Source organism: Dromaius novaehollandiae, chromosome 1 (genome assembly GCF_036370855.1).
Source record: "Dromaius novaehollandiae isolate bDroNov1 chromosome 1, bDroNov1.hap1, whole genome shotgun sequence".
NCBI classification, from domain to species: Eukaryota; Metazoa; Chordata; class Aves; order Casuariiformes; family Dromaiidae; genus Dromaius; species Dromaius novaehollandiae.
In genome coordinates, this window is record NC_088098.1 from 198,241,921 (window position 1) to 198,257,829 (window position 15,909).

The 15,909-nt window shown below is 37.6% G+C and overlaps 1 protein-coding gene across 12 annotated transcripts in view; it reads right to left on the reverse strand.

The window, feature by feature from the left end:
- SGCG (sarcoglycan gamma) overlaps nt 1–15,909 on the reverse strand; it is a 143,699-nt gene that overhangs the window by 24,894 nt on the left and 102,896 nt on the right. For 11 of the 12 annotated variants that reach the window (XR_010387304.1, XM_026108834.2, XM_026108830.2 and 8 more), the window contains one exon: nt 9,831–9,950. The exons of the other annotated variant lie outside the window; for it this stretch is intronic. Coding sequence is in view for 10 of the 11 variants with exons in the window: in XM_026108834.2 (XP_025964619.1) it covers nt 9,831–9,950 (120 nt within the window). In the remaining variant the exon portion in view is untranslated. The remainder of the gene's footprint in view (nt 1–9,830; nt 9,951–15,909) is intronic. 12 annotated transcript variants of the gene reach the window in all.

Below are 15,909 nucleotides of genomic sequence, written 5' to 3' on the forward strand. Positions count from 1 at the left end.
TTCTCTATTGGCTCTGTTTTGTCTCTTTTTTGCTGTGTGTTTTGGTTCTTAGACAGGTAGTTATCTCAGTATGTACTATATAGAGAACCTAAACAACTAACTCAGGGTTTTGAGAACCTTGAGAACCAAGCTACGAAGTCCATTTTCAGCTTTTTACCAGATACAGCCCTAAATTGTCATGCATCCATTTTGGAAATTCTGTAGCAGGCAAGAGGGTATGAGCGTGCAGATAGCTGCATGCTGCTGAATATACTCACATGCACACACATGCTTGTTTAAATACTAGTGTATCTGCATAATTTGTAGTAATTAACATTTTAAATGCAAATATACATGCAGGCAAAGAAAAAAATAGTTTTTCTTGCTTTGTTTCTGGAAGACCCGATGATATTGGGATGAGGAAATGAAAGTATTTGTGGAATCAGATAGCCAGAAGGAAAGATAAGGAGAAATGGATGATTAATAAGCAGATGTGGAATAAAGGGAAAAAGACAATGAAAATCAGTGGGGGCAATCACAGAAAGCATCAAAGGTAAGAAGAAAAAAGTGAAATCAAGAGATGACATTAAAAGTGAATACATTAGTGACTTTCCTGTGAAATGTACTGCTGAGCTAACTGATAAGAAGACCATCACTTCAGGTGGCCTGGAGGGATGTTCTCAAAATGCTCTAAGAAAGCATTAAAGGTGGCACTTTCTGAGAAAGACTCTAACTAAAACCACAGTTCCTGAGAATGAAATCTGCTTAGCTTGGATGGAAGGGCAGTAAACAAGATATAAAAATCACCATACTAAACCACTTAACCGAAGCACAGATTTCTAAGCTACCTTTCAAGCTTCCTTTTAAATTTTATTTGGCTGTTAATTTCCTCATCATCTATTTAAATTGATTAATCTTTTTGGAATCTGCTAACTGGCATGAATATAACACTATTCATTAAATCAGTCAGGATTTTAAGTCTTCTTTGTTAACATTAAGATTATTTTGCTAGATAAACCTAGTATCTGGCTGGCCATGGTTAATTGTTCTCTTGCTCTTGCTATTGTCTTGGCTAGTGTTACAAGGTGGAAACCCTACACACCAGAGGTAATGAAAAACCTCAAGGAATTAAAGAAGTTTGTCAGAAGCTGCTGGTAGAACTGAGATATTTTACAGGAATATGCTGATCTGTCAAAATTTCTGACTTTTACTTTGTTTGCCAACTAGAAATGGCAGAGTTCAATTATTTCTCGGATGAGCAGAGATTGCCTCATATGTGGTTCTTCTGACTGATAGTGTGGTCCTCAGAGAATGTGTTGTGATCCCTCATTACCCTTCATTCCCACTATGACCTACTTGACAATTCTTAGTGAAGCAAATATTTCACTATCATCTTCCTCACCTAGATTTTTGTATTACGTTTATAGCGAATAAGTTGTGATTTCAGTGAAGTATATGCTGCCACACTGTTACTTGTACTAACAAAAGATTTATCAGTAAATTTAAATACTCTCGAGATGCATGATTTATCAGGGGACATAGTTTGATCTTAATATCTTTCCATTGTAGTTCTGGGAAGTCTTTAAGTATGTTTACATTAGGACATTAAAAAAAAAACTTTGGGCCCCAAAAGGGTGGATTTACAGAGTGATATACTTGGTTCTAAAGATTTGCTGTTCATCTTATATAGATCTGGGGGCGGGGAGGGGGTACTTTGGACCACTTTAGTCCTGTGGACTTCATGTGTATTTGCAGTCTTGATGTACTAAATGTACTCTTAGAGCACATTTTTCTGTTCGGTTTCATCTAAAAGGAATCCACTTCATGCACTTCCTGACTCCTTTGCAACATAAACCAGTGGGAAGCAAGAACTGACAGAACTGTCAGATCTGCACCAGAAGTACAGTCCTGATCGAAGTAAATGCTAAAGTAGATGCTCATTTTAAATAGTTGACTGTAGAAGGCATTTCTAAATTTCTTCTCCCTCCCCCCCCCCCCCCCCCCCAGTTCCTTTTTCTTATTCATGCTCGCAAAACTGCTGGCTATAGCAGTGCTGATGATAAATGGACAAATAAATGCATGCATCTACATAGCAGCATACTTCCACTTGAGTGTGGTTTGGAATCCATTTCCTTTTCCTTCATACAATTTAAATTTTTCAGAATTTTAAGTACCAGCTTAGCTGTACTGTGTAGTAGGATGCGGTATAGTGATGATGTGATACAAATGAATTTCCATCATTGGATAAGCTGCATAGCTTCTTATAATGCCAGTTGTGTGAAACTACATAGTCTGAAATTTCATGCCTTGAGGAATGGCTGCATTTCCTTACACATAATGGTCACTGCGATAAAATTTGTACTAGTTTCTTGACATCTAAATAATAGCATCCCATAAGGGTGTTTGTGTGGTTTCTGGATACAGATCCACTTCAACCTTGTTTTAAGGTCTGTAGGAAAGGCTGGACATTTGGTAGTGCTGGCATTCTGGAGAGAAAGATGGTTATCAATACTTCTAGATATGTGCACTGTCTGGTTTCCATAGCCCTAGTCGCACAGGTATATGAATACTTTACTGTATAACTTTTTGTAAGATCTACCTGACTGAAAGTCTTATGTTTTCATTTATCTAACTATTTTCATGCTGTGAGGCTGTTCTGACTTCATAAACATAGAATATCTGACTCGCTCCTGTACCCCCAGGTCTTTTCGTGCAAAGCTGCTTTCCAGTTGGTCAGTCCACAGCGGGTACTGGTGCATGGGGTTATTCCTCCCCAGGTGGAGGACATAAAATCTCCTTTTGCTGTAGTTCATGAGGTTCCTGTTTGCCCATTTCTACAGCCTGTTGAGGTCTCTCTAAATGGTAGCACAACCCAGAGTGGTCTGTCAGCCACTCCTCCCAGTTTTGTATCATCTGCAAACTTGCTGCACCATCCAATCCTCCGGGTCATTAATGGAGATGTTAAACAGTACTGGCCCCAGTATCAGTTCCAGAGGTACAACATTTGTGACTGGCCTCCAGCTGAACCTGGTGCTGTTGATCACAACCCTTTGAGCCTGGCAGTTCTGCTAGTTTTCAGTCCACTTCACTGTTCACTTATATAGTTTGGACTTCGGGACACAGTGTCGAAAACCCAGTTAAAGTCAAGATGAACAACATCCACTGTTTCCCCTTATCCACTGAGCTAGTCATTTTATTTTAGAGGACTATCAAGTTGGTCAGGCAAGGTTTCCCTTTCATAAATCCATGATGACTACTCCCAGTCACCTTCTTGTCCTTCATATATTTGGCACTAGCTTCCAGGAGGATTTGCTCCATCATCTTTCCACGGATTCAGGTGAGGCTGACTGGCCCACAGTTCCCTGGCTTCTCTTTCTTGCCCTTCTCGAAGACAGGAATGGCATTTGCTTTCTTCCAATCTTCAGGAACCTCCCCCAGTCACCACGACCTTTCAGAGATCATCAAGAGTGGCCTCACAATGACATTGGCCAGCTCCCTCAGCATTCATGGGTGCAGCCCATCAGGTCCCATGAACCATGTCTATGTCCAGTTTGTTTAAATGTTCCCTAAGCTGATCCTCCCCAGCTGAGGGTAAGTCTTCCTTGCTCCAGACTTTTCCACGGGTCTCAGGGGCCTGGGATTCCTGAAGGCCTGTCTTAACAGTTAAGACCAAGGCAAAGGAGGCAGCGAGTACCTCATCCCTTTCCTTGCCCTTTGTCATTAAGTCCCCTGCCCCAGGCGTTTTCCCTAGTCTTCCTTTTGCTGCTGATAGATCTGTAGAAGGCCTTTTGTTGCCCTTCATGTCCCTCACCTGATTCAACTCCAGGAGACCTTTGTCTTCCCTAATCCCACCCCTGCACACTCTGGCAGTGTCTCTGTATTCCTCCTGCATGACCTGACCCTGCTTCCACCTCCTGTATGCTTCCCTTTATGTGTGAGTTTAGTCAGGAGCTCCCTGGTCATTCATGCAAAGCCTCTTGCCACCTTTGCTTGACTTCCTGCAGATGGGGATGGGCTGGTCTTGACCTTGGAGAAGGTGATCCTTGAAAACCTACCAGATCTCCCGGACGCCCTTCGTCACAGGACGGTGTCACATGGGATTTTTCCAAGCAGATCCCGGAACAGGTGAAAGTATGCTCTCCAGGACTGTGATCCTGATTTTTGCCTTGTTCCCTCCTTTCAGGATCCTGAACTTCACCATCTCACAGGCTCTGCAGCCAAGACTGCCACCAGCCTTCACATCCTCAACCAGTTCTTTCTCGTTTGTAAGCAGGAGGTCCAGCAGAGCACCTATCCTAACTGGCTCCTCAGTCACCTGTGTTATGAAGTTATCATCAACGTACTCCAAAAACCTCCTGGATAGCTTGTGCCCTTCTGTGTTTCCATTAACCATTCCAGGTTAAAGTCCTCCATGTAGGCCAGAGCCTGTCAATATGAGGCTTTTTCAAGTCGTGAATCTTACGTCTTCTACTCATCTCATCTTCTACTCATCCTCATCTACTTCTTCCTCACCTTCCTCTGCTCTGTAGCAGACACTCACCACAACCTAGCTCACAAGCTTTCAACTGACTCATCATCTGTCCTGAGGCAAAGCACCATGCATTTCTCCTGCTCTCTCATGTAAAGGGCAATATACCTCTTCAGCTTCCCAGCCTGTCCTTCCTAAAAAGCTTCTATTCCAGTGAAGTATTTTGAGTGGCATATTTGTAAAACACCTTATCTGTTTGCATGTTACAGCATGTCATTACTGTAAGTAGGATTCTAAAATTAAAAGTACTGAGATAACCAGTGCATATTGGAGTAGCAGAAGTAACATTAATGGATATTCACAGTATCATGAAATAACATATCTAGTAACCATGTTTTCCTACATATAATCAAATATTTTGAATAATCAGATTAATAAAAGGTAAGTGAAACCTACTAGTTTAATCACATAGAAACAGTCTGTTATCTGTTTACAAAATAATAAATAAAAATTTCAGAAGGAAAAGTCATCGGTCTCTAAAACTCAGTTGGTGAGTTTTATCTCCATCTCACCAGCATGGATGGACTCTGAAAATCTCTATTCTGTGCTTTTATACTCTGCCTGATTTTCATCTAATTCCTCTGTCATCTTCAGAAATCCATACAAGAATTACAACTCACTATCATCTACTAGCAGTTTTGAAACGGATTCAAAGTAAAATTAAAGGTTGTAAGTATGGATATTTATATCAGTAGCTTAAGGGGAAAATATGCAAGAAATTCAGTTGCACTCTCTCTCATGTATTCTCTATCCCACTCCTTAGCAGAACATCAAGAAACTGAAGTAGAAGAGCATGAAAGGCAAGCACAAAATACCAAGGTTCTCTCACAGATGAATTAAATGCCACCTTCTGTACTTCTTGCATCTATTTTGTATGCCATATAGCATAAAGTGTTCCATTATTAAATAAATTTATATCTTTGAATTGTAAATGAGATGGCAAGCCTCGTTGATAAAGGTAATAATATGGGTGTAATAAATTTCCACAGGCATTAAGCTTGATGTCACATGACATTTTGATTAAGAGATTAGAGCAATACAGATCATCCTGGAATGCATTAAATGGATTAAAATTGGCTGATAGATCTTAAAACATAATTGTAAACAGAGAACCGTGAGTGAGGGGATGTGCGATTTGTGGGGCCCTATGTGATGTAACACTATCAAGGACTTGGAAGAAATAAAATAATTAGTGATGAAGTTTCAGATGACATAGACACTGGGAAAGAGGTGATAGGAATAAAAAGGACAAGTCAGTAATAAAGGAATATCTGAATTATTTTGCAAATGTGACTTTATCAGGTTAGCCAGGTTTAGACTTATCTCTCTATACATGAGCTCCCTACCCAATTATTTAAGCCCCAACTAAATTATCTAATAATATTTTCTGATGCTGAATTTTTTTTGACAACATTCCCACACTTTATTATTTAGAAATCTTTTCTCGTGTAGTTAAGATTCAGAATGCCCTCCTGAACCTTGAAGCCACTTTTAAAGCCACCCTCAAACCTAGATCTGCAGTCTGCTCAAGAGTGGGCCAACAGGCCTCTGGAGGACATCTTCCAGTGCACATGGGGTGCTGCACGCCAAAGGTGCCCTCGTGATGTCTCAGTATGGGATGTGCAGACACAGTAAGCAAGTGCCTGTAACAGAGCTGGGAGCGCTTCTGTCTCACAGACTTTCTCAGATTCACTCTGAGACCAGTTTGTATACAGCCGTTTGTATTTCTCCTACAGTGCTTCTTACACATAAGTTCACATTTAGCTATATAGAAATGAACAGTGTTTATTTGCATTTAAGATGTAGCTTGATAAGTTTAAAAAAGAGATTGTATAATGTACTTGTAAGTTTACAAAAAGCACCAAACAACCAATTTTGAACAGTATGATACTAAAAAAAAAACACAATGGGGCAATGTTTGTTGGAAAATGGCCCTAAATTGATTTCTTGTCTTCATTAACTATTTTATCTTTTGGATTATAAAGAAATAATACAAAATGATGGTATTAATATTACCATATATACCATATTTACTATTTTTATAGCATCTTATTTATAAACATAAAGTGCTTCTGTGATTCTGCAATTTACTCTAAAATATAGAAAACCAAGATATGTAATTTTTTAATGAGAGAATTGAAGTCAGCAAGTTTCATTAATCCCCTCCCCCAGCTATCAGGCCTATCTGCCTCTTAAAAGTCTAGCAAAATAATGCTTATGCATACCCTAAAATTGTCTCATACTTAACAGCTTCTGAGCATAAGCATTTAAATTAAATACACATCTTCACACTGCACTTCAGTGTTAGCTATTCAAACTGAAGACCTTTACATAGAACAGAGCACAAGAAAATCATCTGCAATATTTGGCAAATACTCTGAGACTCTGAAAGGCAAGTAAGCAAAAGGGCAAGTAGTAAATGAAGGGAAGGTGATATAATGTTTCTCTATAAAGATATTGATCATTTCTGCATTGCCAGTTTTTCTGCAAGATGAGTGGAGAGTAAGCAAATATATTCTATTAATTTCTTGTGTTCCATTACACTTGTCATCAAAATATTAGCATTTACCACAGTCAAGGTATATAAATTATTTGTACTTGTTAAAAATAGTTTTTTGTGCAGTAGTTATGATCACTTTATAACTGCTTAATGTTAATTATTTTTCTCTTGTATATAACTTCATTTACTTGAGCCTATTTTCTCCTTTCTCTAGCTAGCTCTCTAGTTTGCAAGTTTGCAGAGCAGGCAAGGAAGTGGAAAACTATGGCTATGGACTCTAGCCAACTGTATGCAAGGACATCCAGGTGGTGCTGGGACTTCACTCCTCCTGCCATGACAATATTGTTAGTCATAAAGCAATCAGCTCTTGGCCAAAGCTACTGCACTTGTTACAAGGAGGATTTCATTGCCAACAATGCCAGCTGAATGTATAAAATGCTACCAGATCAAAACACTGATATTAAGTACTTTCTTAGCAGGAGAATAAACGTCTGCAAAAGGTGCCGGTCAGCAGTGTAATTAGATTAGAGAGGATGTAATTGGAATATGTGCTCCTCCAGGTATCGTTAAGGGTGGAATTCAGCTTCAGATTCACACACCTAAATTTAAGTGTCTACAATGCAGGTGTCAACATGTGAGGCAGAATCTAGAATGTAGTTGCCTAAACATATGTATCTAGTGTCATCTAAAATACCATCGCATATCCTGCCTGGCCTCCAGCTGTCACTGCCAAAGGAAGGGAGTCTCTTTGGGGTTCTGTGATACGTCCCAGGGCCATGGTGGGAGCTTAGACACTTCACTTGCGTGTAGATATCTACACTGTAGACTCTTGAATGTAAATTCCTGAATCCTAGCCCAATTTCTTACATTATAGGGGCTGATCATGGGTTTTGCAATGTTCTCTTAGGAGAACAGAGAGAGAGAGAGTCTGTCACAATGTTATTGCAACAAATTTCTACCACGTGTCAAAACTTTTTGAACTGTAATAGTATGAGGCCAAATAGACCAAGCTTGTTGAGAAACGACAGTTCCTGAGGTTTTGGTTTAGCTTATTCTTAGACTTGTATTTTTGCTGAAACACTACAAATCACAATGGCATTTTCTCTCTGTTATATTATATTTTATTTGCAAAATTATCATGTTTTAAAAAGATTGTTACTGAGCTTTTCTTAGTTCACATAAATAATGAGAAGTAAAATCAAATAGTTCATTATATTGTACATAAAATACTGCAAAGCAGTTGTGAATTTTAAGCCTGAACTATCAAGTCCATCTCTTTGTGTATGCACTTTTCAAAACTTATTTTGCATTGATATTACTCTCTATCTAAAATATTAAAAAAATAGTTAACTCAGTACCCAAAGTATTACTAATTTATCCATCATGATAATAGTATCATTTATATCACAAACTTAATAAATTCATTTGAAGCATAGTAGGCATGACTGTCCTTTCACTTTCATTAATTTTACACTGAAATAACTTCACTGACTTTAATGGATTTGCTTTTGACTTGTACTACAGTGTAAAAAGAAACAGGCAATGTGCCTTTCCACAGGAACTACCAAAGTAAATAATTATCCTTGCAATGTAAAGATGAACATTGGAGAAGTCAGAATATGTTTTAGCATAACAATTTCAACTCATGTATGAATGATTTTTACTTACTTTGAGAAGAGAGAGACCTTTCCAAATCAGTTAAAAATTATGCAGTTTTTCATATCTTTGCTAAACATGCTTTTCTATTAAAGTTTAGCATCCCCTCGGCAAACAATAATCATTTGATATGCTTTCCTGGTTAAACAAAGTTGTAATTTCAATTAGGTTAAAAAGTAAAAAACTCAAGATAAGACCCTCAGGAGTAAACATAATTTATTAACACATTTATTTTAACTTAAATTTGTCTTTGAAGTGCTAGTTGTATGCTTACTACCACATCTGTATTTGTGCACAGTGAAAAATTATGAATTGATCCATGAAAATCAAGACCTCAAGTTTCAGAGCACAAATAATTAGTGAAATAATTAGTGAAATATGATAGTAATAATTAGGTTAAAAATATTGAAAATGAAATAGAAAACAAGTTACAGGATAATTTCAGTATGTTCTCTGATGAATTGTTCCAGTTTAAGTGAAACCACTCCTTGACATATGCATTTTAATGTAATCTTGCATCTGGAAAAGTTAGACTTTATCAGGTCATATGAAAGTAAATGGCTTTTCATGTGATAACTTTGACAGAGGCATCTTACTTTACTCTGTAAATGGGTACTTTGATGATCTGTAGAAATAGTTTAAGACAAACTTGTCTTTTGACAGATGACATTTTAAATACTATAAATAACATTTTGCGATATGTGCTACAGGCAAAGGAGAAATACAATGGCTTTCACTTTGAAAGATAAAGCCATCACTTTTTATATCAGAGAAACTCTAAAAGTTTTTAACATCTAAAACTCAATACAACTGATTTCTCAGACAAGAATATGTAAGATTCTTTTAGTCACAATTAACAGTGTACACTGGAAATGTTAAATGATTCAGAAAAAAATGCGCAAGTACAATTCTCATCACTAACTGTATGGGCTTCATAATAAAATACATACACACACATGTATACATATAGATACATTAACACTTCTTATTGATTATTTATTGAATAAAGGACAGAATATTATCTGATTTCTATTTTCTAATGAGGTGTTGTGTTAGTGAAAGCAAGACAGAACTTGTGTTCTCACACAGTGTTTTATTTAAAATATCATTTTAGCTGTGTTTTGTTGTGGTTATTAGGCAAGCATTTCTTAAAATTGTGTTACAAACCTGTGACTCGAAGTTTATCTGTGCCAACTACAACCTCATTTTCATCCACTGTAAAAAGTGGCTTGCCATCCTTTGAGTTGATCTGAAATTGCTGACCATGAAATTCTACCATTTTAGGACCTGCAAAGCACAGTAGAATAAAGGAATAATTACATCAGCTCTTTTGACTCTCTTTATAAATTGCCAAGCATTCATATTGTGGTCTTAATAATTTAGTGACTCATTTAAGCACATTAAGATCACAAAACACTCAGATATTCTAATAATAGAGGCCCTGTAAGTACTGAAATTGGATAAATCTATTTACAAGATCTAATTCGTTGTTTAAAATTGTGCCTGTAGTCACGCTTTCAAGTTGGGTTTCCAGGGAATTTAGGAAACTGATGAAGACAAACATTCATGTTCTTGGTGTTAAAACTGCTAAAATTCTTTGATCAGTATGTGTATAACATCATTTTATTTTGAAAACATGGAGATGAATTATCAAGGTCTTTTTAGCATCATCCCTTATGATTAGGGACACTCAGATGCTTTGAAATGACAGCCTTTCCATGTAAGGGCAGGACCCGCAGCTCTTCATAACAGATGCAAGTTTAGCTCCACATATCTGGCAAATATTGCTGATCATGTTGTTCTTAGAAGATATTGAAAAAAGATGAGAGAGTATTTTCAGCTTGTATCTGGTACTCCAAAATTTAAAATAATCATGTGCAGGACAGCATTCTGCTGTCTACATAGAATATATTCAGACAAAGCAGAAGTCTTATCTAGCAGGTTGTAGCTTATAGTCCTTGCTTGCTTGTTATCATTCTGCTAGAGGTTAGCTTCTAGTGAGCTCAAAAGGAGCCTGCCTTCCTCATTCCGCAATATACAACTACTATTCCTAATATATTACTAGACCCTAAATTCACTAAAAATTTTGTTCTGCACTGTTGGCTTGGAGAGTGAATATAAGTCAAGCTCTTACTATCCCCTTTCCAAACAAACCTGAGAAATTAAAAATTCAAATCATATAAATTTGAATGTCTGTTTGATAGAATTGTTATCTAATTCTATGTTCAAAATTAAAATTACAAGAGAATAGCCAAAGTACTTGAGATTCCTTTTCAGCAGTTCTTTAATAAAGGTAATTCACAGATCATCCATAGGACAGATAGGCACTGAGTTGCTTCCTATGCCAGAAAGAATCTGTTTTAACATGCCTGCTCTCATTAATGTTAAGTATCTTCCAGGCAGCAATTCTCACATGAAACAGGAATTCTGGGAGGATGCAAGAGATGCATATCATATTGTTCTATACAAATTGCATATTGCTTCACTTCACTCAGCAGATGCAAACCATTGCTTTTAATCATCCACCAAGTGTGATAAGTGTTATTCAGGCTATGAGGTGCTGCTCAGCCACGGTAACAATTTTAAAGCACAATGACAGATACTGATTCTACTTGGCAATGGTCAGGATAAGGGGACACACTCTGCAATGGATTATACTCTTTCAGACATCTGTACTCCCACATATTCTTACTGATCTGAATTTGGCTCTTTAAAGCTCCTCCAAAGTACTTGGCTTCATTTCTGAGAAGCGTATTGCAAAAAGCGAACTCAGAAAACATCTTCATTCAGTGAAAATTTGTTAATCAGAGTCTTTTTAACAGCAAGGAAAGCAATTCTATGCAAGTGAAATAGGGATGGTTCCCTATCAATGCCTTTTTTGGAAATCTTGGTTAAGGAGTTTTTATTATTCCTGTTCCTGCTCAGCAGCAGTAATGAAACTGCCAATTTAAGTAGTGTAAGTAGATCCTTGTTTATTCAAACAAACCAAAGTCTTAAATATACTATTATCAACTTTAACCGATCTTGCCAGTGCTATTTCCTGTCTTTATCCTTCCCATTCATCCAACATCACGATTACAGCACTTGGCTAGAGTGTGGGAGCCATAACTCAAAGCCTCTCCTGTCTGAAATGATACAGGTCAGGTGATTCAGGTGCACTGAGGCTACTGTGTTTCTGCTGGGATGGATGGAGGAGTCATTCGCAGTCTCTTTGTTGAAGATGTTTCACATCATATAGAGAAGGGAGGTATTGTCTGGAGCATTTATTTCCTCCACAAGAATGGAACCCAGCTGCCCAAATTCCTGGGTTAATATCCTGGCTGTAGAACTACTGGATAAAAGTTGGACTGCCACCAATTCTTCTGCTCCTGCTTTTCGTAGAGAGCTCTTTCTAAAAAACACACAATTCAAATATCTGCTGGATTAGACCCAGTAGATGAGATAGAAATGAGAATGCTTACTCTGAAGAGTCTGACAAGGTTAGATATCTTTCTTTTTAGCGCTGTCAATATTTTAGTAGGCCTGGCAGGCTGAAAGCAAATATTTTTATACAGCCATAGAATATTTATTGATGAAAAGAATTAACAGCCAAGTGAGGATCCTGAAGACTTGCATTTAGACATACGTACTTAAAAGTAAAGCAAGTGCCCAAGACCTTCCATGGACTCAGATCTAAGCTGTGAGGTTTTATAGTGCAGGTAATCTTTAAAAAAACAAGTAGAAACTGCTGTAAGTGTATTTGAACTATTGCTTAAGCTTGAAAAATGATGTGCAGCAATATCTCCAGGAGACAGCAACTCAGAAATGTATACTGTTAAATTATGTCTCATTGTTAGTTATTTATTCATGATCACAGAAAAAGATACTTTAATATCATGAAGATACAGTATGTTTAGAGGGAATGCCATCTATCAATTGCCTTGGTAGAAAGGCAGTCAGCTTTGAGAATAAATCACTGGGCTCAAACAGTGGCAATTCTGTTCTTTCCCTCTCCACACCTTGGTAGATACAAGAGTTCACACTGATTATAAATCATTGAAAAAAAAAAGTGGAGCTGAAAAAACTCAAGAAGAATGGCATTATCTGCACCAGGCCTAACTTAGTCTCATCTATAAGTACATTTATTTTATTGATTTGCTAATTTGCTGAGTCTATTTCACAAGAAATCTCATCAAAGGAAGTTTTATCACTTTTCTTCTGTTAGGAACAGGAAAGAACTACCTCAAACAGCATGAATCAATGAATTTAATTTGTATACCTGTGTATTGCTAGAAAATTGACATCTTTTCTGTTAACTGGATTCTTATGGAATGTAGATTAATTCACAGAGGAATCTGGCATGACAACAGAAAATATTGCTAAGATATAGAAGCTACTTTAGCTTTTCAAATTTAGGATGAATATACACATACTAAATAGTATTTACATATCTTGTACCAAATTCTGTTTTGTATCACCTAACCAAAGCAAACAGCGCTAATTGGCAGAAACATGTTGTCCAGATAGACTTTCTCAGCTTTCATATCTGATGCCAGATTTCACATAGCCTGTTCAGTAATTCTTCCTTCTCAGGCATGGTGTCCATTCACAGCATCATGCTGATACAACTGGAGACACAATTTATACCGGTTTAATTAAACTAGTTGTGAATGCACTGAGTCGATTTCAACAGTAAGTTGAACAAGGCTGGGATCCAGTCTTTCTACTCCCTACTAACTGCTTTTTACATTAGACCACATGATCTTATTTTTGGGCTTTCCTACTTATTTCCACTCAATTAATATCTGATTATTTCATGCAAAGCAGAACCTTTAAATGGAGAAACCTTTAAAACCTTTAGAACCTTTAAAAGGAGAAATTGAGGTAGTCCTACCCTAAAATACTGGGATGGGGCAAAACAGAGACAAATCTCTTTAGATAGATGAGGAACAAAAGGATTAACAGACTTTCTGGATAAGTGCTCATCCCAGAGAAGCACATCCTAGACAAGCGAGCTCTTTATAGAAAGTCACCTCCACCTCTTCTCTAGCTGTGTATTTTGCAGGGCCAGATTACGTAGCTACACTCTGGCTGTGGCTGCCGGATCAGGCCTTATAGGTGGGAGAGGAGAACTAAGTTCTAAAGAAGCTAATGAGCGTAACTACTGTAATAAATTAGGGAAAGCCAAGGCAGGGGAGGCTCGAGTACTGCCCGTTCTGCTTGTTTGGCTGCGTGCTCCTTGGCGCAGTTTTGACCTGGGCCAAACAGGGATCTCTAAGACAAGGCCTGGATGGGGGCTGCTCCTTGCAGACAGGGTGGGTGATGCTGTCCAGCCGTGGAGTGGAAGAGAGTTTAGGTGTATAATGAGAGTTGTGCTGTGTCACATGCCCTCAGGGCCAGACTGTGGGTCCTGGCCCGTTGTAGTTACTAGTGTAGACATAGTCTATGTCTAGCTGTTAAGCACTTCCACACATTAAATATTTCTGGGCACTGAGTGACGCACTAAGGTGTCTAGGGATTTTAATTACTTAAGAAAGGCTTGGTGCCTATGGCCCTAAATTTTTTTTCTTCTGAACAGGAGTTATGAGAATCTAAATTTAGGATTTAAGCACCTGAAGCAGCGGTTAGGTAGGATTAAAGATGAGTGCATTGTGAACTAAGCCCATTACATTTTAAAACCATATTTAGATAAAATAAATCACTACAAGCCCTTTGAGCAGTCACTGCATGTTATATACTTCCCAAAGGAGTCTTAACTGATGGCTGTTTGAGACTACCACTCATGCCCCTGCCCATGCTGGGTTTGCTTCCAGATTTCTCTCCTATTTGCTTCTAGGCCCTGCACATTTTACTATGTCTTTCACAAGAATCTTTAACTCTACAGTTTTGTCAAGATGAATGTCTCGGTAAAATGGAATAAGCATTGTCCTATAGATAATCATCATTATGGAAGAATGATCTTGCTAATAAATGATGCATTTTAAAACTTTAGAAGGAATAGTAGGCTAAATAAAATTCAAGCATATATTTTATTCATGTTAGAGATGAGACATGTTGGTAGATGTGGAACAAATTTTAAAGAGTAAAAAATAGACTTTTAAAGAAATGGGAAAATATTCTTATAATTAAAAGTAGCCATTAGTTTCTTTTAGCTGGATTTCACAATACATATGCATTACCTGTATTGCAATAACACTAACTCTACTGTGATCCTAGAAGATTCATTTTTAGCTCATAAACAGCAGCTGAATATATATGAAACTTTAATCTCCTGCTTACTATATGCATTTTGCTTAGCACCCTGGTATATTAACTGTACGTTTGTCTGCTAATACTGTGAAATCATACTGTCTGATAAAATCCTACAATTAAAAATGTAATGTGACAGATTACAGAGAGCATTTGAACAGTTTTGCCCCTGCTGCCGATAGGTTTCACAAGAATTTCCAGGTAGATTTACTATCCTTGCTACCAGGCTGAGTAATTATTGCCTATTGTTTCTTTAAACTTCCTACTTTAAGCCATGCAGCTGACGAAGACCTCATATGTGAGCATCACATCACATACCTCTTGGCACTGGGGATGCCACAGTTCAAGTGATGAAAAATGGTTCCAAAAGCAAATGACTCACCACGCTTTTATAACCTTATGTCTTCTCAGGCAAACAATCTTGGTGTTGCCATAAATCCCTGCAAATGAGTGCACTGCTAAGCAGCCCTCCTTTTTGCTTCTCCACCTCACTCTCCACTCCCCTAGGTAGTTTTTCTGAGTACGGAAGGTCTTTCATTTAGTGATTCCATTTCAGTGGGAAAACATTTAAATTAATTCTCTTCTACTTTTCTTAGTCGTATCTCATCAACCTTTGAATTCCAGTCCAATAAAAATGTAGAACGATGAGATGGAAAAGAGTCTTTTATCAAAAATAGGGCCTGCCATATAATACATATACACAAAGACTTAATATCAAATGAAATTGATACGATGTAGGCAGACAGAGTCTTCAAATCCACAGTTAGTTCTGCTAAATACTAAGCATGTTTGATGTGTCTTTAGGTCTTGCAGAAGAAAAGGCTTTCAAACACTGACATTATTGATTTAATTCTATTTTTTTTCCTCTTGCAGTCTTCTCTATTACTCATCACTTTTGATAACTTACGGCTGTCACCTACTCTGCATGCTTCACTCTTCTCCTACTACCTGTAATCATTGAAATATTGAGCATAAGCCAAATTCCTGACTGCTTTTGGGGTATTGCTATGCAATTTCA